The sequence below is a fragment of the Physella acuta genome, unplaced genomic scaffold, assembly GCF_028476545.2.
Source record: "Physella acuta isolate Inbredline_101_S28 unplaced genomic scaffold, ASM2847654v3 ptg000114l, whole genome shotgun sequence".
Taxonomy (NCBI): Eukaryota; Metazoa; Mollusca; class Gastropoda; family Physidae; genus Physella; species Physella acuta.
In genome coordinates, this window is record NW_026731634.1 from 723,179 (window position 1) to 748,605 (window position 25,427).

The 25,427-nt window shown below is 33.7% G+C and overlaps 3 protein-coding genes across 3 annotated transcripts; 1 reads left to right on the top strand and 2 right to left on the bottom strand.

Annotated features, from left to right (window-relative positions):
* Positions 1-302: 302 nt before the first annotated feature.
* LOC131934628 (ATP-dependent RNA helicase DDX42-like) lies at positions 303-13,675 on the bottom strand. The gene is made up of 21 exons (XM_059290699.1): positions 13,561-13,675; positions 12,045-12,243; positions 11,295-11,424; positions 10,652-10,713; positions 10,143-10,290; positions 9,853-9,993; positions 9,179-9,298; positions 8,878-8,985; positions 8,524-8,592; positions 8,126-8,254; positions 7,647-7,746; positions 6,602-6,649; positions 6,363-6,460; positions 6,158-6,251; positions 5,719-5,799; positions 4,964-5,065; positions 3,166-3,267; positions 2,369-2,493; positions 2,136-2,237; positions 1,263-1,364; positions 303-998 (listed from the first exon to the last, which is right to left on the bottom strand). Exons 2-21 carry the CDS (start codon positions 12,203-12,205, stop codon positions 792-794), a joined length of 2,229 nt encoding a protein of 742 aa, XP_059146682.1. The 5' UTR covers positions 12,206-12,243; positions 13,561-13,675; the 3' UTR covers positions 303-791.
* Positions 13,676-13,987: 312 nt separating this feature from the next.
* Positions 13,988-18,426, top strand: LOC131934618 (peroxisomal membrane protein 11B). The gene is made up of 4 exons (XM_059290688.1): positions 13,988-14,103; positions 16,577-16,674; positions 16,894-17,009; positions 17,586-18,426. Exons 2-4 carry the CDS (start codon positions 16,604-16,606, stop codon positions 18,149-18,151), a joined length of 753 nt encoding a protein of 250 aa, XP_059146671.1. The 5' UTR covers positions 13,988-14,103; positions 16,577-16,603; the 3' UTR covers positions 18,152-18,426.
* Positions 18,427-18,635: 209 nt separating this feature from the next.
* LOC131934645 (large ribosomal subunit protein mL54-like) lies at positions 18,636-25,363 on the bottom strand. The gene is made up of 2 exons (XM_059290715.1): positions 25,237-25,363; positions 18,636-19,138 (listed from the first exon to the last, which is right to left on the bottom strand). Exons 1-2 carry the CDS (start codon positions 25,334-25,336, stop codon positions 18,816-18,818), a joined length of 423 nt encoding a protein of 140 aa, XP_059146698.1. The 5' UTR covers positions 25,337-25,363; the 3' UTR covers positions 18,636-18,815.
* Positions 25,364-25,427: the final 64 nt, after the last annotated feature.

The following is a 25,427-nucleotide window of genomic DNA, read 5'->3' on the forward strand; positions in this document are numbered from 1 at the left end:
GTTTAATGACTGGTCAAGTCATGTAGTGTTAGCTGAGATTTATTATGGTTAAAATCATTGTTTCTGTTGCCGAAAATTTTACTGACCACAAACTTTTCACAAATTTTAAAAACAAACAAAAATACTACATGCTATCTATGAAGATTTGTCTAGTAAAATTAAATGTAAAAAATGAGTATTTAAAATTCAAAGTTTAGTTGTTTTTTTCTCAGGAGTTTTAATTAAAAATTATTGCCAATATGAATATATACAAAGACGGAAATTGTATAAAAGATGAAATGAAAAAAACAGCAAGCCTGGGAAATTTTATTTGGATTTTTTTTTTATTCCAATAAAAACACAAAATTTTGTCAAGCAATTGATCAGCAACCACATATTTCTTACAACAACATATTCCCATAGACATTCACTAATTTAATGTACAACCCTACAAGATTTCAAGTCCAAGATATTCACATAGACATTCACTTCTATATTGTCCAGCCCTATATGAATTTAAAGTCACAAGATATTTCTATTGACATTCACATCTGTAATGTACAGCCTTATAGTCAACAGATAATAGTGCATTCATACTGCTAACTTTCCCTATATCTTTAAGTATAAATGCAACCATTTTGAAAAAAACTTTATTAAGAAAAAGAGGCCATAAATTAATGATTCTGAATAATTAATAAATCCTAGAAATGTTTACATTTTACCAACAATTTAGCTAAAATTTTACCAGACTACAATTTAGTTTAAGAAAAACATTTTAATACTAGTTTTTAAAGTACGATACACAACAACAATCAGTCCCATCGACTTCTCTTCTTCTTTTTAGATGGGCCCTCGCTGCCTAGGCCCATGCGTGAAGCCCCCCCTGCCCCTGAGGGTTGTATCATCTGTGGTTGTAAGGAGGAGTTCAGCTGTGAGGCCCCGCCGGCTGCTGCGTAGTTTTCTTCACTGGCAGATTTGTCTTGTTCAATGGCTGACACAAAGCTGCTCTTAAACTGGGACTGTTGGGGGGAGAGAAGGAGGCTATTTTAGCACTTGAATTCAATCTTTGAATGTCTCATAATGATTTAGGAATGATTGAACAAAACAAAATTATTGTTTAATATAATAGAACTAGTGTATCTGCTAAAAGGATGATTGTGTTAACTGAAAGACAGCTGCTAGCAAAAAATGACTAAAAAATGTGCATTACATTTTATTTTGTATTTTTTAAATTAAAATCTGTGCTATTGTTCAGTAAGACCATTTATAAAAGTGCTACATACATAAAAGGCAGACTTCATCGCAGAGAGTCTGTCTGACTGCGGACCTGCATTTGCTGCTGCCCTGAAACTGCTAAGACTTATAGAATCTTGAACATGTGTACTCTGTGATGGAAAGAAAAAAATTTATTCATCATTACATCCCTTTTGTGCATAATAAAAGTAGACGCCTAAAATTTATTTGTATTGAGCTGTTCTTGTCTCCATTTCTCAAAACTATAAGGCTTTCAACAAGAAATAAACACAAAATTTCTTTTTAAGAGCTTTAGCACATTAGTTTTGCATAATAAATATAATACGACAATTATTGTACTTTTGGTTATTGTAAGTGTCATGTACAAGTTTCTAATGGAAGTAATGTGAACATTTTCACCAAAAAACAAGGGATAATTATTAGATTTGGTGATACATTGAGCCATGTTGAATGGGTAACAGATCTGTGGCAAACAGCTTGACTTTCACAAGCCAAATCCATTTACAAACTATCTGGCAATCCATTTACAAACTATCTGGCAATCCATTTACAAACTATCTGGCAATCCATTTACAAACTATCTGGCAATACATATACAAACTATCTGGCAATCCATTTACAAACTATCTGGCAATCCATTTACAAACTATCTGGCAATCCATTTACAAACTATCTGGCAATCCATTTACAAATTATCTGGCAATCCATTTACAAACTATCTGGCAATCCATTTACAAACTATCTGGCAATCCATCTACAAACTATCTGGCAATCCATTTACAAACTATCTGGCAATCCATTTACAAACTATCTGGCAATACATATACAAACTATCTGGCAATACATATACAAACTATCTGGCTATCCATTTACAAACTATCTGGCAACAAAAAAAACCTTACATTTTCAGATCCAAGTCCAGGTCTTTCTTTACAGCCCAGCCCTCTTCCAGCAACAGTCTTTCCTTTTCCACCCTTGTAGCGATTCTTTTTAAACCATGGACACTGTTGAAAACAAACAAAAAAATTATTACCAACATTACTATAGTATAGTTTAAAAATCACAAGCATAGAATTAACAACATAAAATAACCATACAAACTTAAGTTTTTTAATTAGATTGATGTTTGTATTACCTTTTGTGCTAGTTCTAACAGAGCAGGTGGCACATGCTGATTTGCACCCTCCAAATTCCTCACCAAGTGAGGAGCAAACTCCTTGTCTTTTTCTGTGATGAGTGTATACGCATGGCCCTTTGTTCCTGGTTAGAAAAATACAAACAATGTGTTCAAGAGACATTATGTGGAAAAAAAATGAAACACAAAAAAAAACCTTTACACTTGACTAATTAATTATATATGTGAATCTGCATCTGAAGTTTTTAATTAGTAAGTTATAAAAAGTACCTTTTATAACATTTTATAACTACAAAAATTTATTTATCATAACTTACTGACATTAGTAAATTTACCTCTGCCTACAACTACCAGTAAGTTTACCTCTGTCTATAACTACCAGTAACTTTACCTCTGCCTACAACTACCAGTAAGTTTACCTCTGCCTACAACTACCAGTAAGTTTACCTCTGCCTACAACTACCAGTAAGTTTACCTCTGCCTACAACTACCAGTAAGTTTACCTCTGCCTACAACTGCCAGTAAGTTTACCTCTGCCTACAACTGCAAGTAAGTTTACCTCTGTCTATAACTACCAGTAAGTTTACCTCTGCCTACAACTACCAGTAAGTTTACCTCTGCCTACAACTACCAGTAAGTTTACCTCTGCCTACAACTACCAGTAAGTTTACCTCTGCATACAACTACCAGTAAGTTTACCTATACCTACAACTACCATTAAGTTTACCTCTGCCTACAACTACCAGTAAGTTTACCTCTGCCTATAACTATAACTAGCACTAAGTGTGTCCACTTACCAGCACGCCCAGTCCTACCAATCCTGTGTGTGTGTGTATCAATGTCTCTGGCCACATCATAATTTATGACTGTCTTAATGTGGGGGATATCCAAACCTCGAGCTGAAAGTTTGATCAGTGTTAAATAGAATTTAGGTATTTTGAAAACTGAATGGCATGTAAAACATGATGGTAATACTAAAGTGAAATATTTTTTGCTTATAGAAATGTTAGTTAACACACAAAAAATATCATTCAAATAATAGGTGCTGTAAATCTTTAAGCCGTAGGAAAACAGCTCAAAATTAGAGGGGGGGGGGGGGGTGGTTCAATCAAATTGTAAGTCATATATATCTGTGAGCCCTATGTGTGAGATGAACAAAGGAACTCAGTGATAAGTGGGGGGGGGGGGGGGAGATAGGGAGGGTTCAGTCAAATTATGGGCCTTATAAATCTGTGAGCCCTATGTGTGAGATGAACAAAGGAACTCAGTGATAAGTGGGGGGAGATAGGGAGGGTTCAGCCAAATTATGGGCCTTATAAATCTGTGAGCCCTATGTGTGAGATGAACAAAGGAACTCAGTGATAAGTGGGGGGAGATAGGGAGGGTTCAGCCAAATTATGGGCCTTATAAATCTGTGAGCCCTATGTGTGAGATGAACAAAGGAACTCAGTGATAAGTGGGGGGAGATAGGGAGGGTTCAGCCAAATTATGGGCCTTATAAATCTGTGAGCCCTATGTGTGAGATGAACAAAGGAACTCAGTGATAAGTGGGGGGAGATAGGGAGGGTTCAGCCAAATTATGCGCCTTATAAATCTGTGAGCCCTATGTGTGAGATGAACAAAGGAACTCAGTGATAAGTGGGGGGAGATAGGGAGGGTTCAGCCAAATTATGGGCCTTATAAATCTGTGAGCCCTATGTGTGAGATGAACAAAGGAACTCAGTGATAAGTGGGGGGAGATAGGGAGGGTTCAGCCAAATTATGGGCCTTATAAATCTGTGAGCCCTTTGTGTGAGATGAACAAAGGAACTCAGTGATAAGTGGGGGGAGATAGGGAGGGTTCAGCCAAATTATGGGCCTTATAAATCTGTGAGCCCTATGTGTGAGATGAACAAAGGAACTCAGTGATAAGTGGGGGGAAATAAGGAGGGTTCAGCCAAATTATGGGCCTTATAAATCTGTGAGCCCTATGTGTGAGATGAACAAAGGAACTCAGTGATAAGTGGGGGGAGATAGGGAGGGTTCAGCCAAATTATGGGCCTTATAAATCTGTGAGCCCTATGTGCGAGATGAACAAAGGAACTCAGTGATAAGTGGGGGGAGATAGGGAGGGTTCAGCCAAATTATGGGCCTTATAAATCTGTGAGCCCTATGTGTGAGATGAACAAAGGAACTCAGTGATAAGTGGGGGGAAATAAGGAGGGTTCAGCCAAATTATGGGCCTTATAAATCTGTGAGCCCTATGTGTGAGATGAACAAAGGAACTCAGTGATAAGTGGGGGGAGATAGGGAGGGTTCAGCCAAATTATGGGCCTTATAAATCTGTGAGCCCTATGTGCGAGATGAACAAAGGAACTCAGTGATAAGTGGGGGGAGATAGGGAGGGTTCAGTCAAATTATGTGCCTTATAAATCTGTGAGCCCTAAGTGTGAGATGAACAAAGCAACTCAGTGATGTGTGTGTGTGTAGGGGGGGGGGGGGGGCGGGGGTATTGAGGGTTCAGTCAAATTATGCACCTTATAAACCTGTGAGCCCTAAGTGTGAGATGAACAAAACAAATCAAAGTGATGATGATATAAAACACAATCAACAAACCTGCAACATCTGTGGCCACAAGTATGGAGAAATCTTTTCTTTTAAAAGCACTGATGATCTCATTCCTTTCGGCCTGGCTGATATCACCGTGGAGTAAGCCCACTGGTAAGTCAAGAACAGGTTCAATTATAGCAAGCAATAGGCGAAAAGTAATAGTGTTTAGTTTCACTTGGCAGCAAGCAATAGGAAAAAAACAATAGTGTTTACAGTTTCAATTACAGCATGCAATAGGAAAAAGGCAATAGTGGTTACAGGTTCAATTACAGCATGCAATAGGAATGTTATGATAGTTTACAAGTGAATTTATGCATCTTTTACTTTTCTTCATTTTTTTATTGTAACATTGGAAAGATTTACTCTAATATATGGCCTAATGTGCTAATATTTTATGCACCATATAGCCTGTTGACTACGATTTACACTTGTTTTTCTTTTGGGATTTGCCTCCATAGCCTTTGTCCAACCAAGAACAAACTACAAGGCAGCAGTTGTTTGATTTATGAGTTTTCTTTCCTAGATGGGTTGCTGTCAACAGCTAATGAGCCTTGTTTGCCCAGGGGCCAGGGAAAGTAACTCTGGACTAACAGGTTAGCAATCACTTCTATGTATCTGTTTAATCTAATCAAATAAAATCACACAAGGATGCAGGGGCAATGAACCTAGAATAAAAAACTTACAACTCATAAAGACTTTCACAATGAAAACATCACAATGAAACAAATTTCACATGTACACGTTTTTTTTTTGGCACTCACTTTCAAAGTCTTTTGCTTTTAAATTTGCAGCCAATTCCTCTGAATTAGCCTTTCGTGTCACAAAAATAAGAACACTGCCCTCTGAAACAAAACAAAACGTACAAGAATAAAATACTATTCAAAAAAATTTGTGTCTTTTTTTAGTTATAGAATTTTATGTTATCCTTCAGGCCTAATGATCAATAGCACAGAAGAAGTAGAGTTCAATTTTTCTGTAATTACAGCACATGAAGAGATAGTGTAGTCAGTACTAAGACCAGACACCTTTAGTTTCCCTAAAATAAGTCTGGTTCCCATCCAAGCTTGGTGGACTAGAGTCTGAGAATCGAACTCAAAGCATTTAGGTTAGTAGACAAGAGCTCTTCTGCCCAGCCATGCTATCCCATCAGAATGTTAAGTACCACAGATAAATCGTAAGTAAATCTGAAGCAAGACACACCTGATGTGAAAGACACCAACCGCCTCATCAACCAGGTCCATTTGGCTGGACCAAGGGGGAGAACTTCAACCACTTGCGTCACATCTTCATTAGCCTGTGAAAAAAAAATTTATATCACTCAATTAGACACTGACATCACAGAAAAATTGTTTTACATATTGTTATTTGGTGTTAATTTTTAATGTGAAAATATAAACTGGCCTACCTCTCCAACTTCTCCCTGGACAACTCTAACTGGATCTGCCAGGATGTCTCTGGCTAATTTTTCTATTCGTTTTCTGAAGGTGGCACTGAATAAAAGTGCTGGAATAAATGTTCACAATGTTAAACAAACTCTGAATTTTTTTTCCCCACACATCTACTTGTACATTAATACAAACAATGTAAACAATTGTATTAAGACATATACAGTTATAAATGAAAGGAATAAAAAATACAACATACTCTGTCTGTCTGGCCTTACATGATCTGCAATAGATCTGACTTGCGGTTCTAAAAAAGTAAAATTTTACAAGTTAAACAATATCAACACAAACACTAATTTATACTTTTTATCTAATTCTTTTTTTTGGAATTCAAAATTTTATTTACTAATCTAAGTTTTTGATAACCAACAAATTAAAAGATGACACATATTAGCATATGTTTTACATTTCCAACAAGCTGATGAATAAATTATTCTTAACAAAAACTCATTTATCAGCATACTTATATGTAAAATATACACACATATATATATATATATATATATATATATATATATATATATATATATATATATATATATATATATATGTATATATATATATCTATATATGTATATATATGTATATATATATGTATATATATGTATATATATATATATATATATATATATATATATATATATATATATATATATATATATATATATATATATATATATATATATATGTAACTAGGGTAGTTACCATACTGTTGTAAGAACGTATTACAGTCTGATGCAACAGTTGCAGGACTGATAACGAACACAAAGCCGCGGCGCAGTTGACAGGCTGATGCAACTAATGGTAACGATTACATGTACGAGGGGATATATGGGAAGGCGACTGGTAGAGAGGGGCAGTATCAAGTTGGTTACTGAACGGGTTAGACGTATTGTGTTAATAGGGACGATAGACATGTGCATTCGGTTATGTGAAGACTAGTGAGGACGGTTGGGGGTCAGTTGATTAATTATATTATTGTGAAGCATTTCTTTTGATTCATGTAATAAAAGGATCAATGGTAAACCTGCATCTTCGAGTATCTATATTGTGGTCGATGTTGTGTAGAATGAGTAAATACACTCGTTAACATTTGGCACTACAAGCAAATAGACTCGCTACATTTGGCGTTGTCGAGCAGAAGATGCAACTAGACTCGGTTACATATATATATATATATATGATACACAGAGTTACAAATATATATATATTCAGCACACTTATTATATGTAAAATATTCTTACCAAAACCCATATCAAACATCCTGTCAGCCTCATCATACACTAGATACGTCACTCTCTGGAGGTTTGTGACTTTTTTCTTCACCAGATCAATCAATCTGCCCTACAGGTGGGAACATAGAACTTTCATTTTGATGCACAACAAAAGGGTTTAAACAAAGATAAGCTAATTAAAACTAGTATAGAACATACATCCATTTTTTATGATGGGTCTACCATTTACTACAATTATATCAGTTATTTAATAATCTACCTTAAACTCAATATTGCAAAATAATTTTTGAAATTCCAGAAAGGATATTTTTGTTGGTTGAAAGATATTGGCTTCCACTGTAAACATGGTAATATGCTCATAATAATAAATTACAATGCAGAAGGCACTTGTTAATATGTTATATGCCTTTTATCATAATGAACTTTGTTACTTCTGTACTTTGACAATGCAGGCACAATTACAATAACAGGGGACATAACCAACTTACTGGGGTGGCCACAATGATCTCTGCCCCTTCTTGACAAGCCTTGGACTGTTCCCACATACTCCCACCACCATATGCGCACACCACATTGATGTTGTAAACTTTGCCAAACTTTTTTGCTTCGTGATAGATCTTAGAAAATGAAAATGTTAAAATGCAATCACTATGTAATCTTGTTTGAGTTCAGCATTTTATTTTTCAATTTTAAAATAATTTTTTTTTCAATTTACTGGTTTTAAACTTTATCTTCAGTATTAAATTTTGTAAAAATGTACATTATTATTAGCAGTAATACACCGTGGACCCTTTCTTCTGTTATTGGAATGAATTGTTCACTGTGGTAAATTAAATTACAACTCAGTATCAAAATTGTAACTATATTCTATTATATTTCAAGTTACCTGTTGTGACAATTCTCTAGTTGGCGCAAGGATTAAACCTATGGGACCATCTCCTTTACTTAACTCTTTCTAAAAAAATTAAAATAAAATAAACGCAAGTTTAAAAATAATAAACCAGTTTGCAAAGATAAAGAATAATGTTGATTCATGTAGTTCTAAAAACTATGTTAGTGAAATGCCATTTGCTGGATTTGTTCAACTGAATGAAGATATGTGGAATCGATGAAAGGGAATCATGTGAAGAAGTGATAAGATGATCACATAAATGATAAAAATTACAAAAATATTACAATTCATAGGCAAACTATATTTATAATAAAGAAATCTAACGAGTTAAGTCTAGTCATGACAAACCTGATCCATGATGTGTATCAGCAACGGCCACAGGAAAGCAGCTGTTTTACCACTTCCTGTCTTTGCTATGCCAATCATATCTCTGCCACTCAGTGCCACTGGTATTCCCTGTGGTGCAATAAACATTATATCATTAAAATATTTAAAAGAATCTTTAATATCCAACTAAAACACATAACTAAGAAATCCAATTTTTTAAATTTTAAATACCACACAGAAAAAATTTATTTAAACTATTTCAGCAAATAGTTCCATTGAGGTAAAAGAATTGAAAGCATGATGTAATGTGGCTGATAAAAACCTGAGCTTGAATCGGGGTAGGCTGCGTGTATTCAGATTTCCTGATGGCTGCGATCAAGGCTTCGTCAAAGCCAAAGTGAGCAAAACTGCTGACTGGACGAGGTGGTGAAAGCCCTGAGACCTGGAGAAAAATTGTTATGGAGATTTACACTGAGACCTATGACCTATCATAGTTCAATAGTTCACATGAATTTATATTTAAATCTAGCCTTGATCATTAACAAAACAATTTTTAAAACCAATTTCCAGTCAACAAAGAAGGCTCCTACAAAAGGTTGAAGCTGTAGCAGTACCTACAAAAAGATGATAATGTACCAACAAAAGGATGATAATTTAGCAGTACCAACAAAATGATGGGGATATAGCAGTACCCACAACTGACAATGTAGCAGTACCTACAAAAGGATGATAATGTAGCAGTACCTACAAAAGGATGATAATGTGGCAGTACCTACAAAAGGATGATAATGTGGCAGTACCTACAAAAGGATGATAATATAGCAGTACCTACAAAAGGATGGGGATATAGCAGTACCTACAAAAGGATGATAATATAGCAGTACCTACAAAAGGATGGGGATATAGCAGTACCTACAAAAGGATGATAATGTGGCAGTACCTACAAAAGGATGACAATGTAGCAGTACCCAATAAAGGATGATAAAGCAGCAGTACCTTAATTCCTAGTTTCCTTCTCAGGTCATCCACTTGGCCAACGGTCAGAGCTTCAATCTCTTTGTGCGGTGTATAAAAGTTTCGTTCAAATGGCTCATAGTCAATTTCTGAGTGGTCCATTGGTGGAAGAGGATCAATTACCTACATTCAGTAAGGAGAGGATTTTCAAAAAGGTCAAAATTAACAGAAATAATTTTGCATTGGATAATATTTTTAATAGTTTTAAATTCTTACAAACTGTTCTGTTTCCTTAATTAACCAATAACAACTGAATTTTTAAAACTCAAGACCTTTTTCCTCTCCATAATTGGATTTCCATCGCTATCATAATCCACAATATCCTCATCTTCGTTGATGACACCAGCGTTAGGATTTTCCTCCATGTAACGGAAGTAAGATTCTTGTACATCTTCATTATCTATGTCATCACGAGTTCCCCTGTAACAGTAACCAAAATTATTGAAGTTATTTTTTTCATCCTCTTCAAGAAATATATACCAATTTTTAGAAAAAAAGATATTGAATTTCCCCCCCCCCCCCCCCCCCCCCCAAAAAAAAAACAACAAAAAAACAAGAATATAAGAAAAAACTCTGCATTTTGTTAACAAATTTATCAACACCAGAATACAAATAGGTATACTAAACAATAAACTTTAAACAGTGAATATTTAAACTGCAAATCCAACTGGTAAAGTCAATTTATTTTCTAATAAATGAAAAAGATAACTTTACTGACTGAATTAGCAAAGTTTTCAAACAAATTTACACAAGAATAGACTTGACTATTACAATCACTTACTTTTCTTTTAACTTCTCTTCAACTGTTGAGATGCGTTCCTTGGTCTCTTCTACTATCTCTTTCTAAAACAAGTATTAATTATTAAATTTGTAATAACTATTACAATCACAAAATGCTTTTTTAAATTTAAGATTTAGACTTCTGTATTGATTGAAATGAGGAATTTGTAAAACTGCGAGGAATACAACTACTTTTTGTATTTTGTTTTGATTACAGTATTACACTCACTAAGATCTACATAATTTTGTACCTTTTTAATTCTATTTTTCAAAATTAAAATATATAAAAATAACTTTATCATTAAACAGTTTCACCATCCTAATAAATCTCTACTGTCATAAAAACCCAAAAGATGCCTTTCACATAACAAATTATCCTGGCTCACAATTTATTCAATTCGCCATACTGAAAGGAACACATTTCCTATGTAATCTTGATTCAATGTACCCATAGAAAACTAAAACAAAAATTTCAAGGTTTGCTCTTAAGCTAACTACTCAACTCTTTTCCAAAAAATATTCTACAAAAAATACTAGTCATCATAATAAAGAATATAAACAAAATGATAGTACTATTAAACAGCGATGCATTTTTTAAACTACAAAAAAAAAAAGAAATAACAACATGTATCTAACGGAATTACTTCAATGCCTGCCATGAATGCATCAAGTGGATCATCACTATCATTACTTGCTGCTCCAGGACTGTCGGAACCTTTCTGATAAGTATCTTTCTCTCCAGGTGTTTCTTCCTCTTCATCATCATTAAAATACCTAAATCAAAATTGTTTTTGTTAGTATACTCATTTTACCTACTTGTTTTCAATAAAAGTAATGACAATATCGACTGTACAGAAGATAAAGGCAGTATGTCAATTTTGTTGTGAAATCCGTGTACACCAAGAGTCTCCAAACTTTTCGTTCCGAGGGCCGCATTAACTATCAATTTTCAGTACGGGGGCCAGTTAGTTCCAGGCATGTCTTTGATTTTTCTGGGCAAAGTTCCTCAGCCATCAACAACAAATGTTTTTTCCGTGGACAAAAAGATCTCCGCGGGTCGGATGAGAGGATCTTGCGGGCCGCATCCGGCCAGCGGGCCGTAGTTTGGAGACCACTGGTGTACACTAATACTTATGTTGACAAAAATAGAAGCTACCAGAGCATTTACGTTAAATGTCACAAAACTATAATGCAAATATTTTTTAACATAAGATTTTGCACCATTTTAATATGAGAATGAGATTTCTCAACTTGTTTTTCTCAAGATAATGTTTTTGGACATACTGCATTTGTCCTCTCTACAATCAATATAAGATTTGTAAAATAAATAATGTTACATTACATAATGAAAATCACGCAATAAAAAATATGTATATAATGGAGTTGGTACTCACTCCTCTTCAGTCATAGCTCGCCTCTTTCCCACATTAGCAGTATGGTAGTTTAACGTCCTCCCTGGAACAAAAGTCTTGCTGTTACTTGCCCCTTGCATGGCAGCATATCCTGAAACGGGGGCAAACTGACCCTGACCTCTCCCAAATCCAGGGTAAGACATGGTTTAGCATGCGCTTTTCTTGAAATCAAATTCAAAGGCTGGAATACAATTATTTGTAGAAAGTGTTACTGTTATTTAAAAGTGTAAACATAATATTAAATATTATTAGGCTGAGGATGTGTTGTACATCTTTTAAGATATTGTTAGCAGTAAGTCAATTTTAGTATGACCAGTTAAAAGACACATAAATTCCAACCTTAAGTGGCAAAAAGAGGTGTTGTGTATGGATCATATTTGAATTTCACAAAGGTGGACGGACAAGCAAAAAGATAAAGAAAACAGGTATATTTTAAGGTCATTAATCCAGAGTATGTATTTTTTTTAATCACATGCTACATCCAAATCAAATATTTTGATTTTAATATTATCAAGTAAATTGTAAACCATGCCCTATTGCTAAGTAAAAAAAAGGTAATCTATCATTTTAGGTTTGTAAAATTGTCTGAGACTAGTAATGTGAAAAAAACGTGACTCATTTAATTTTAGTAAATATTTCACATTTATAGGAGGTTTTATGTTTTGAAAGTTATAAAAATGTATCAAAGTTTCACTCATGTAACTGTTTTAAAACAATTGTATTAAAACATTTCAGTAATAAATAAAGACCAGCGATGTTTACATCAGATGCAACCATGCTCATTTACTTAAGCAGCCATGTTGTTTAAGTTTTTTTTTGTAAAATTATATTCATTGTAGGAGATTCAGGGGAAACCACTCTTATTTACAGATGTCCACTGTTTATACAGCAAATCTTGCTTGCAAACACTGCTGTTTAAAGTTAATTTCTGGCCTATATTAAATTTAGCCATTGATTTGGGTTTATTATTTAGTTATCTATAATATTTGACACAATGTATTACAATGTACTTCTATTAAAGCAACTTTTCTTCACATTACTAGATCTAGCCTCGACCGATTTTACACACCAAAAATGTCCTAACCTAAATAAAACAACCTGATGGATTACCAAAAATTCCAAATATTAGGGCCTAAATAAAAATAATAGGCCTAGGCCTAATATCTTTTTTATTAAAAACTATTCCATGTTTTTGATTTTATAGCTATTGTAGCTAGTAGTTACTAGCTAGGGTAAATTTTGTTTGCCAGTAAAACTATAAAAACAAAAACTTGTAAATGTAGTGTAGTACTATTACAATAATATTATGGATAACTTTATTTTTAACAATAACATTAACAACAGTCTCAGGGCTCTCAGGCTCTTGCATCGCTGCTCAGAGCTCTGCTGTGCTCAGTGGTGTGCAAGCACCAAATCAGCTAGTTTCTTTAAAATTCATTTTTTGTTGCAACATAAATTATTTCTATTATCAGGGAATTTTAAAATATCATGCAATTACCTGTGATTTATATACAATAACGTTATTTTAAAAGTTTATTTATGTAAATTTTTGTGGGTATTTAATTGTTCGTTGTTTACTTCCCAATTGTTTTGGAAGAAAATGTTAATTACTTCCCCTGATTTTACGGTGCATAATGTTTATAAGCTAGACCAATAGTCCTATTCTGATAATTCTATCATGTATTATTTTTCTTTTAAAGTATTTTACACAATACAGAAAAGGAGAATAAAAAGGACAATAATGTTAATTATTGTTACTTAAAATAAAATTTCACAGTTTATTTTTTTTATTTGTAGTTACAAATGCTTTGTCATTTTATATACAACTCAGTTAATTTTATAGTACAACTATTTATTGGTATCACCGTATGTATTTACTGGGAGCATTCAATGTATTTTTTGACGTCCCATGATAAACTAAGAAGAACATAAAGACCTGTACTGAACTTTGAGCTTTTATTTTTAAAAGATGCTTTTACCGTCTATACATAATACAAACAACTGGTTTCATAATACAAGTACAAGATCTCCATCTGCAGACGTAAAGCTGTTTCTTAAATCCCCCTTTTCAGTCTTTTGCTTTTCTTTTGCCCACTTGAAAATCGAATGAGATGAGCTTGTCTTTACTCAACTTTACTGTTTTGTGAATGACTTGAGTACTCTTGAGTTGAGTGAAGTTTTAAGTTTATTTAGTTAGTCTGATAGTCATTAATGATTTTGAACTAAAAAACTAATTAAAACAACTTTAACTGAACTCAGTAAAATTGAGATTATATAAAATACATGGAATACTGAATACAGTATTACAGGCCTAGATTCTGGAATTGAAATATTTAATATAAATTTAAAAGTAATTTTTAGTCTATAGCTATAGACTATTACTATAGACACTAATAAGTTAAAGTAATAAATTCAATAATAGTACTTTAGTAGGGGCCTAATAAATTAAATAATAAATTAGGCCCATTTGTCTACTGGTTTGACAAAAAAGAAATTGAATACGCCATAGATGACGTCACGCTTTTTTGACGATTTTTACCTCTCCCCTCCGTCACACGTCATCACAAAAAGCCAGACATCCCCCCCCCCCCCCCCCCCCTAAAATGACATCACACCTCAGCCTACAACCCTCCTCAAAATTGCAGTTGAATTTTTTTTAAACAGCTATATTTTTCCAAAATCTTGTCTGAACTCTGTCAAAATACAGTATTTTAATCAATTGTTATTACAATTTATTAAAGCAGTTTTCTAAAACGCAAAGTAACGTCTAAAATTCGTTTTCTAACATTGCTTTTTTATAATGCAAAAGTGTGACATCGCACCATCTGAACCCCCTCCCCCTAATCACACACCGTCACAAAATTACGGACCCCCCTCCCCCTTACGAGTGTGACGTCATTTATGGACGACCCCATAGGCCTAACCTAGCTAGTAAGTTGTAGATCTAGCTACAGGCTACTTGTAACTTTTCGTCTTATATAAGTTATAGTTAGGGCCCTAGGCAGAATGAATTTAATTATAATAATTAGGGGCCTATTTATTAGTAATTAGGCCCTACGCTATTTTAATTTAGCAGATTTGGTCTCCTTGAATTTATTAACTTGATTTAAAATAATAAATGTTAATTAGCCTAAATAGGGCCTAGGCCTAATTATTTCTTAATTACTAATTAGGCCCTAAGCCCATTTTTTTTACTATTTTAGTTTGGCATTTGGTCTCCTTGAATTTATTAACTTGATTTTAAAAAAAATTAATGAAATAGGGCCTAATTATTAAGCTCTTAAGTATGCCTTTGATTAGTAATAATTAGCAATTTTATTAGGCCTACTACTAAACTTATTGTTTTTGATATGTTGTACTTCATTATTAGTGTTATCGCTTAGAATAATTGAGCCTATATTGAATTCTATGAAATTTAGGGCATGTCTAAAACAGTGTTAAAGTATTTTGATTTCTTAGTAAAACTATCTGTAATTGGGGGCATATAAGAACTAGTTATTTTTTCAATTAACAGTAGGGCCATCTGTAGAGTTTGAACCCATATTGATTTAATTAATAAGAGCCGACCCGCGGCATATAATACGCCGATATTTAGTTGTTTTATTTTCTACTTTTCAGTAATTCATAATTTGTGAATTCGACAGTACCAATGCTGCCACTGAAAATATTTGCTTTAAAACACTATCAGTAGGTCGTTAAGGACGATACTACTACTACCCCCACCCTCCTTTCCCCCAACCCCTACCCTACACAACCCCCCCCCCCCCCCCCCCGTGAAAGCAGCCTCCTCTTACTCTTAGTTACTTCCCCTAAGTTTAAAATCGTTTCAAACTACATTATCTGCCCCTAATAGCCGTCACTAAAGCCTTGTATTAGACCTGAGATGGCTGGAGAGGGGTGATTTCAAATCTCGTCCGAGCTAGAGAGAGAGGGATGGTTATATACTGTCCAAGGTAGAATTGTTTTTTTTTAAGGTTGTATGGTGTGGTAGGGCAGGTAACTATGTCCAACCAAGTTTCTCTTCTGTTATATTAATCTTCACTGCACAGTCTCACTGGTATTAATTACACTACAGAAATTCCAGAACAGGCCTTGAGTGAAGTAGCTTATAAATTAAGGTGTGCCTGATGCCCTAATTATAAACATAAGTGTCATTTTTGTGTGTGCTAACCACACTATCCCCTCTATATCCTGAGGTCAAGTAACATGTACTTATTAGATCTGGAAGGTGAATTGCAGTTAAGTCCACCCAGCTCTGATGGGTACCTAACTTAAAGTAAAAGTAGCTGGGCATAGTGCTGTCCACACTATCCCTTTATATCCTGAGGTAAAGAAGCATATGAAATCTGAAAAGGGTACTACTTTATAGCAAAGCATACTGTATTGTAAATCTGGATACTCTTTTGTAGGACATGGCATATTGTCCCCCCCCCCCCCTTCCCCCCTATTAAGGTAGATTTTCAAATTGCCAAACATTCCTTTAATTTTTGTAACAACTTGTCTTTTTTATACAGGCCTCCACATAGACAAAAACAACAAAAATGAATTCAGATTTTGTTGATAACTTGGTTAAGTTTAATTCCCTTTCAAATGGTAGAGATAAGTTGTTCAGGTATAGTACAATTTTCTCTATGCCCAAAATTTATGATCATTTTTTATTCTCATTAGCTGTAGTCTATTATTTTTCTATAATGAGAAATTTGGCTAATGTTGAAATTTGATTTGTAACTAGCTCGATGATGGGGTTTGGTGTCTAGAAGAATATTAAAGGATTGTAATCATAATCATTAATGTATCATGCACTAATCTGTAAGTGTAATTCTCATTATAGACTTGTGCAGTATGGAAGCAAGTTTGCTTGGTGGTACTTGCAGAAATATGATGTTAGTCCAGAGGTCGTTGACCGCTTACAAAAACTGGGAAATGCATTGAGTACAACTAGAAAGTGTAGGTTACACATATTTCATTTTGTTTGGAAGTGTCATTTTTAACTATCTGAAGACTATGAATGTGATGATTGTTGCTAGCTGCTGAATGGTAGCACAATCGACAGCTAGCCTGAAAATCTCAGGTTCAGATCTCTGTACTGACTCAGGACTACATGGCGTTTTTGAGTCCACCCAGCTCTGATGGGTACCTGACTCAAGTAGGTGAAAGTAAAAGCAGCTGGGCACATTGCTGAACACACCGTCCATTGTGTCCCGAGGTCAAGAAACATGAACTTGTTAGGCCTGAAAAGGGGAACTAGTTACTTAATTATAGAAAAAATAAATTAAGACTTTGGCTGCAGTTTGACAAATAAGTATTTCATTAATTCAGTTTGAATGAGAAAATGAGCAGCTGTAAACAAATTCATCTTGAAATTTTTTACTACTTTTAGTATGCAATTTGAAACCTTACTGAAAAGATATTATTTATTAGCAGTTACAAGTAAGCATTTAAGTGTTATGTACTGGTTACTGGTAGTTATAAATTGTCATTTTTACAATTATCTTATGATAATTTTCTTCATTTCTTTAACAGTTATGCAACTTGGAAGAAGTGTTGACTTCGTTCATGGTGCATTACGCAGTCTTCATTTAACAGATCCAATTCTTCGCTGGTCAATCACAATGTCCAAGCTAAACCAGGCTGTAGCTCTTCTGTTTGACCACATCATTTGGGCAGGTAGAATAGGCTTAGCAACAATTGACAAGGACAAATGGAGCAACCTTTCTGCACGCTTTTGGATTGTAACTCTAATTTTGAACCTTACCCGAGATATCTACGATATTATCACAGTAATTTCACGTGAAGTTAAAATTCGAACGGCCAAATCTTCCAGAAGCCATTACAAAAATGGAATATCAGATCACAAAACTATTAGCAAACCTAAACTGACAAATACACAACTTTTTGTGAAATGTGTCACTGAAAACCAGTCTGTCTTTTTAGACCTATTGAAAAATCTATGTGATTTGGTTCTACCCCTTGAATCACTGGGGTATGTCAAAGTTTCACCAGGTGTGCAAGGGTTAACAGGTTCTGTTTCTTCTTTAGTTGGAATTGCATCAACTTGGAACCCATTGCTCAAGCTTGTGCCGTCATAATTTGGAATGCCCAGAGTTTATTTATATTTATAGCTCATTGTGACTTGAGTGGATTACTAATTTCTCTGAGAGACATATGTTTATACACAGCTTAAACATACTATTTAAATATGCAAAAGTGTACTCATTTTATTTTACTGTATGTATTTGTTCGTTTCATTTAAATTTTCTTGTATTAAAATAAAAATGTATTGACCTATTCTGATGTTTGATACTATTAGATCATTTTGCATTCTAATACTATGTACTCCCACAGAAGAATAATTGTGTGTAAATTTATGATTGGAAAGTATTTATAAATTATAATTATGAATTATCATATTGAATAATGTTTTTTTTTTTTACATTTTGATTAAATTGAAGCTGTTTAAATATTCTCTTTGTTGATGCAAAGCTTTTATTTTAATATTTAAAAAGAACTTATTAAAACCCCCTTAATCTGAAGCTGCTTAACAAAAGATTGACTGACACAGCAATGGTGGAATAACATTTTCTGGTGTAAATTTTTTTTTATTTTTTTTGCATACATGTGATACACAACAGTAAAAAAAAAAAAAACATAAGGACTCGCATTAATACATTTTAGTAGAATAACATGAATGCATTTCACTTCAGGTCACAATCACAATAAGTTTTTTGTGTCTAGTTTGAAACATTTTTAATCTCACTGAACTTTATCACCTGAGAACTGCATTTGTTTTAGTCTTTTAAGCCTCTTTTGTATCCTTAAATTTCGGATAAAGGATATTCTAGACAACCGAGTCCAATACTCTTGTGTGTTGGGGTCAAGCTGTGATAAATCTACTGCTTTCCTTTCCAGGCGTAGATTCCACAACCAGTCTGGGTATTCTGAATCTGGCTTGATTTCAGGATCTTTTCCATCAACATTAATGTTGGCACCACAGCAAAAATTGATTAATTTTTCTGGATCAGTTTCAACCTCCATCCTGACTTTTTTAGCAGTTGCTGCAGCACCAACTTTGCTAACTGAAAAATAAAATGTAACCATTAGTGATACATCTCAAAAAGTATCTGGCACCTTTTTTAAAATGAGTTTTAAATGAGTAGGCTGAATTAGATTAAAACATTTTTTTTTTTTTTTACTATAAACATTCAATTATAAAATTCCTTATAAATGACAAATGACAGAAATCGCTTTTAAAACTAGTACATATATACTATTAAATGTTTTGTAATAAATCCAAGAATGTATGATATAATACAGAGCTTCAAATATTCTAAAAAAATCTGTTTGAATATTTTATCAAGGAAGTATTTTGCAATCTAAATCATTACATACAATTTATAGTTCTCCCCCTTTTTTTGTTGAGAATACTGTTTTTGAAACTAGCAAGTAAAGCCAATAAATATACTTTTGGACAAGCTTGAAATTTTTGTAGTAAAGTCTTCACCATAAATTCCGAATGTGTTCAACCAATTTTAAATTAACACGTTTTTCTTAACTCAGCTTCGCGTTTGTTTGTTTGTTTGTTGTTAAAATTGACATCGAAAATTAGCCCACTTCTGATTGCTCTAGAGACCTGAAATTTGGCATGCATGCTACTTTCGCCTAACAATTTCAGATGCAAACATAAAAACTACATACAGATAACTAAACAGTAATACATTTGAAATATATATTATGCATCATAAGATCTGGAGACAACCACACACAGCAACACGTTTGAAATATGTTCAGATAGCCATACAGTAGCACAATATCTGCAGAGAACTACATAGTAATACATTTGAAATGTACACAAATTATATCATCACACGATCCTCAATTGACTGAGTCACGATAGGACAAAAAGCGAATTTTTTTTTTGTTTAACTTTCGTTTTTTTCCATTTTTAACACGTTTTTATTAACTCAGCTTCGCGTTTGTGTGTTTGTTGTTAAAATTGACATCGAAAATTAGCCCACTTCTGATTGCTCTATAGATCTGAAATTTGGCATGCAGGTTACTTTCGCCTAACAATTTCAGATGCAATCATAAAAACTAGCAATTAGAGACCGTAATTAGCTTAATTTAATTACGCCCCAAGGACCATAAAATTGAGGACATGATTTCTAAAGATACCGACAAGACTTGAGGCCTATTGACACAGTTACTTCGGCCCCAATCGATGTGAGCGCGCTGGCCGTGATCGTATAGTGGTTAGTACTTCGCGTTGTGGCCGCGACAACCCAGGTTCGAATCCTGGTCGCTCAAGATTTTTAGTCCGTGTATTTATAAACACTTTTTTAAAAACCACGTTTTTCATGTGTAGCAACGGACTAAAAGGAGAAAATAAAATACTTAAAAAAAACTTTTTAAAAAACCACGTTTTTTATGTGTAGCAACGGACTAAAAAAGGAGAACGGACACGGTAACACATTGTTAACGGTGACACGGTTGGTACGCTGGGCATGCTAAAATACACATAAACACGTTTTTCCTTAACTCAGCTTCGCGTTTATTTGTTTGTTTATGGGAGATTTGATCACGTGATTCGTGAGTAGATCTCCACGCCAGCAACGTAAATTACACCCTTTCTCTGTTTAAAGCGTATCGGTCGCTCAAGATTTTTTTAGTCCGTGTATTTAAAAACACTTAGTCAAGTCATACTTAATCAAGTGATTAGATAAAGTAGAAAATAAACTATATAAAAAACTTTTTAAAAACCACGTTTTTCATGTGTAGCAACGGACTAAAAAGGAGAAAATAAAATACTTAAAAAAAAACTTTTTAAAAAACCACGTTTTTCTTGTGGACTAAAAAGTAGAAAATAACTATTTACATACATTTGATGACAAAAAACGTGGGTCGGGCAGATGGGTCGGGAAATTTGATGGTGAACGTACCCACGTTTTTTGTCATCAAATGTATGTAAATAGTTATTTTCTACTTTTTAGTCCACAAGAAAAACGTGGTTTTTTAAAAAGTTTTTTTTTAAGTATTTTATTTTGCCTAGACATATTTTGTCAACCATGTTTAACCTTTCTTAGTTTCTATTCTCCTCTGCCCAGCTTACTTTGCTTGGTGGTGGAAAAGAACCAGTTCCCTTTGACTCAAATATTATAAGTTGAATTACAGTAACATTTAACTTTCAGTAGGCCTATATGAATATAAATTTAGTAAGTCAAGGGTCAAGGTAGTAAGTTTTGAGCCTTAATAAGTGGACATATTCTGGCAAATGTTAACTTTCAGGACATTCAACTTGCTATTTAAAGATTCAATATGCCTGATAAAATCAAATTTGTTATTAGCTTTACATTACTAATTATAAATAGTATCTTAAAAATGAGGTTAATGGACTAGGAGATGTATGTGCTGTGCTCGCCATGTGGCAGGTGATGCTTCTCTCACTGACAAAGCAGTGAGTGCACCATCTGTCAAGTGCCATGTGCTGCCAGTGACAATGCTCGAATTTCTCACTTTTGGGTGAACAAATCAAATAGATACAAATCTTAATGAAATATTTTGAACTCTGTTTACAAAGAACTTTGTGAATATCATGCCAGTCCCAAGCTCTTAATGAGTTGGGAGGAGGGTTGGATTCATTTTGAAATGACAAATCAAGCTCATAGGCCAATATGTTATTTATTTTTTGGTTCATTCATTACTGTTTGGCCAAGATGATTTATACTAAATAAAGCCTACATAACAAATTTGCAACTATCCTTTCGATAAGCATAATGTTTTTGTTGCACTGCACTTGCAGCATCACACAGTCCTAGTTTTACACTTCACACATTTTTATTTGAGCTTCCAAATGAAATAAAATTAGGCTAAATGATTTTTTGCTAAATCTAAAAGTTACTGAATTTTCAATTTAAACATAACCACTGAATAATACACATCAATATTTAAAACATTAGGCACTAATTTTGAGGTTTTTAGTTCATTTTAAAACTAAATTGCTTAATTTAATATTTATTGTCACTCACAGATACGGCACGACACACCCTTCCATAACAACCATGTTATATCACTCGTACGTTTGAGCAAGCAACGAATCGGTTCGACTTTTTAATTGGCTATACACCAAAGTTCCTCATTAGTGATCAACAAATAGGGGTCATGTGGTTTTTAGAAAATATTTTAAAAATTGGTTGTGATATAGTCAGATATAGCACCAGTGTTTTTGAAAAAAACAGCTCATAATATTTGATTTCTTTTTTCATGGACTGATAAAACTAATAATGCTCTGCTGACTCGCTCATTTTCTTATACCTACACCGTTGGTATTTTAAAAGTTCAATTAATTTTAATGAAACCAGCTATTGAATTTAGCCTCCCTTCTCCAAAACAAATTTTAAAATGCTTTTCTGGCATATATAATATATATCCCTGCCACCTATGGTATATTTTTATAACGTGAAAATCTTGCCAATTTGCTCATTTTAAACAGTAATTCTAAGAAGTTCACTGGAACTAAGACGAAAAATCATCAAGTTAATAGCGAGACTCACTAACTTAAAAGCGTCCTTGGTTGCTAACCAGAACATGGCTACCACACCTTGGCCTACGATTGGGCAATTTTTTCTGCTTTGTTCGAGAGACCACCTTAACATTAACTTTAAAAATAATTATCAAGCGAAAAATGGCGTTTTTTTCGCGTATTTTAAGCAATCTAATGATGACAAAGCTATTTTTGGCAGATTTTTTTTTTTTTTTTTTTGCTTCCGACATTGAAAGGTCAAACGTAAACATGGGTACAGTTTGAGTAGCTCAAAAACTTTAAATAATGGTCTCTAAGGTGTCAAAACTGCATGCCTAGGTCGAGTATTATTAGATTGATCGTTTAGTGAAAAAAAATTGTAAATATTATGTTCGCCGTTTAAGAAATCGGCATCGCAAAAAGGTCACTGAAAGCACGTTATTTTTTATTGTGACGTCATCGCTATTGTTACGGAAGCTGTACAGTAGTATCCTCTCGCTGCTTATATAATTGTGTTTTCTTTTCACTTGACACTCCTTTTCAGCTTATTTTGCTAGCGTAATTAGACTAATTAAGCCTAATTATGGATATTTCACCTGACTTTTGGATTATACTATGACTCTAAAAACCCTTAAACCACAACGATCTGTTATTTTTTTTTTTTTTGTTGATCCCTGGAATTAGATCTAGATCTAGTAGTGAGCGTTGGTCTTTGTGTGCTTACTTAGGCTAATGACTTAGGCCTAATTATTTGTTTTCAAATTTGTTATAGCTTAATTAATTTGTCTTAATTCTTATTGATTTCATAAATTTTAATTAGGCTAATTATAATATTATTTTCACTGGTCTTCGTTGCCTCATTATTTGTTTTCAAATTTGTTATAGCTTAATTAATTTGTCTTAATTCTTATTGATTTCATAAATTTTAATTAGGCTAATTATAATATTTTCACTGGTCTTCGTTGATACATTTATTAGGCTTAATAATGTTAATATTATTACGATTTTATAGGCCTGATAGATAAATTAAATGATTTTAGCGTTGGGTCTAAGTTTACATTACTAATTAGTACTAAGTAAACCAAGTACGCATGGACTAGGACATGTGTGCTGTGCCCGCGCTGTGGCGGGCGATGCCTCTCTCGCTGACAAACCAGCGCGAGCGAGCGAGTCGTTTGACACACGAGGTCTGTGTCGATGTTTGGAATGCATAGGCATAGGCCTAATTCTCGCTCTCGGGTGATTAATTTTTATGCGCTGACATTTGAAAAATCAAATAGACACACATCTTAATTAAATACATTTAATTTGAACTTTATATTAATCTAGACCTATAATACTAATTAGGGCCTATAACTTGGGATAACAAAGTACTTGGACTAGATTTAGCGCATGCGCACACTGTGCTATGAGTTTTCTCTCGCTGGTTGACAAAAGAACGCAGGCGGGCTAGCGATGTTTGTAATTTGCATATATCTTTGCTCACAGGCGATCATTTTAATGAGATTGGCCTCTTTTTATTTTATAGGCCTAATTAATTGTATTTGATAGGCTAACTTTTCTGGTTGACAAAACTAAGCGAGCGAGATGTCTGTCACGCGCACTGCCCGTGACGCTGTTTAGAATGTATTTCTCGCTAACTTGATGAATTTGAATACTATTGCAGTGTTTTTTAAAATAAATCAAATACTTACAAAGCTTTACAATTTAAACTGAGCATAGACAAAACTTTGTAAATAACACACCTGTCCCAAGTCAAGTGAGAGAAGAGGGTTAGATTAATTTTACAATGACATCGCTATATTTTATGAATTGCCCTAATTAAGCAATGCTAAAACACACTAGTTAATAAAACATGCATGGGATTGAATATCTTTAAAAAGATTAGATCTATAGGCCTACTATATATTCTTGAACATGTTTTTCATTAATTTGAATTTAGTTTTCCTTTTTAAACACCTTTCCATTTAAAAAAAAAAATTAAATAAAAATATTTAAAAATTCTAGATCTAGATCTAATTCCATTACGTGATTTTTTATTCTGACGAAGACAGTGTACATACGAATAGAAATGCGGTAATAAAATCAAATGTACTGTGCATATTCTGCTAAAATCAAATCATCTGCAAGGTCAACCCTGCAGAGTTCGTCTCTTCAGAAAAGCTATGGCGATCTGGTTGTCACGGATTATTTTGCTTGCAATGCTTGGAGTGGCCAATTAATAAAAATCAGTAATTAAGCTCCAAATGAGTTTATTTTCAACAAATTAAGTATTTGATTAATTAGAGATTGATCTCTAGTTTCCATTGGTAATGTTAAAATCGAAAAATAACGAAATTTAAAATTAGTGAGTATCTCTACAAGTTAAGCATCCCCGGTGACGGTGTGAACGCCATTTGTTGTTAGCAACCGGCCAAGCCTCCATGGTAGCGTGCAATGCTACTAAAAATTTATAGGCCTATTTTGTTTAGCCCCAAATGAGTTAGTAACATCAAATTTAATTTTTTTAAAATTTAGTGTTGTGCTGGTTAGAGATAAAAATTAAAAAACATTTGAGTTAGTTTGTTCATCAACAACAATGTCCCATATACCTGCACATAGAATATAGATCTATTTAGCCTAAATATAAGCAGAAAAGCTTGGTTATTAATATTTTACCTATTTTCTTTGCATATGATCTAGTAAATGTAAATACATGGTTTTGAATATTCGCTAGCGGTAATGAAAGTAGGTAACATCTTCTCAAGGCCGCAGCCATTTTGAAACATGCCCTGCTAAAAAGTTGGATTTTAAAAGTTGGCTAATAATAGATCTACATTTTAAAAAAATATATCAATAAATGAAAACAT

Excerpts from the sequence above, each read along its gene's own strand:
- LOC131934628 (XM_059290699.1), bottom strand. The coding sequence starts at position 12,205 with ATGTCTTACCCTGGATTTGGGAGAGGTCAGGGTCAGTTTGCCCCCGTT. Across the intron at positions 10,291-10,651 it reads GAAGAGAAGTTAAAAGAAAA|GGGAACTCGTGATGACATAG; the intron begins GTAAGTGATTGT and ends TTACTGTTACAG. Across the intron at positions 5,066-5,718 it reads AAAAGCAAAAGACTTTGAAA|TGGGCTTACTCCACGGTGAT; the intron begins GTGAGTGCCAAA and ends TTGACTTACCAG.
- LOC131934645 (XM_059290715.1), bottom strand. The coding sequence starts at position 25,336 with ATGGCTGCGGCCTTGAGAAGATGTTACCTACTTTCATTACCGCTAGCG. Across the intron at positions 19,139-25,236 it reads ATCATATGCAAAGAAAATAG|TTAGCAAAGTTGGTGCTGCA; the intron begins GTAAAATATTAA and ends TTTATTTTTCAG.
- LOC131934618 (XM_059290688.1), top strand. The coding sequence starts at position 16,604 with ATGAATTCAGATTTTGTTGATAACTTGGTTAAGTTTAATTCCCTTTCA. Across the intron at positions 16,675-16,893 it reads GGTAGAGATAAGTTGTTCAG|ACTTGTGCAGTATGGAAGCA; the intron begins GTATAGTACAAT and ends TTCTCATTATAG. Across the intron at positions 17,010-17,585 it reads ATTGAGTACAACTAGAAAGT|TTATGCAACTTGGAAGAAGT; the intron begins GTAGGTTACACA and ends TTTCTTTAACAG.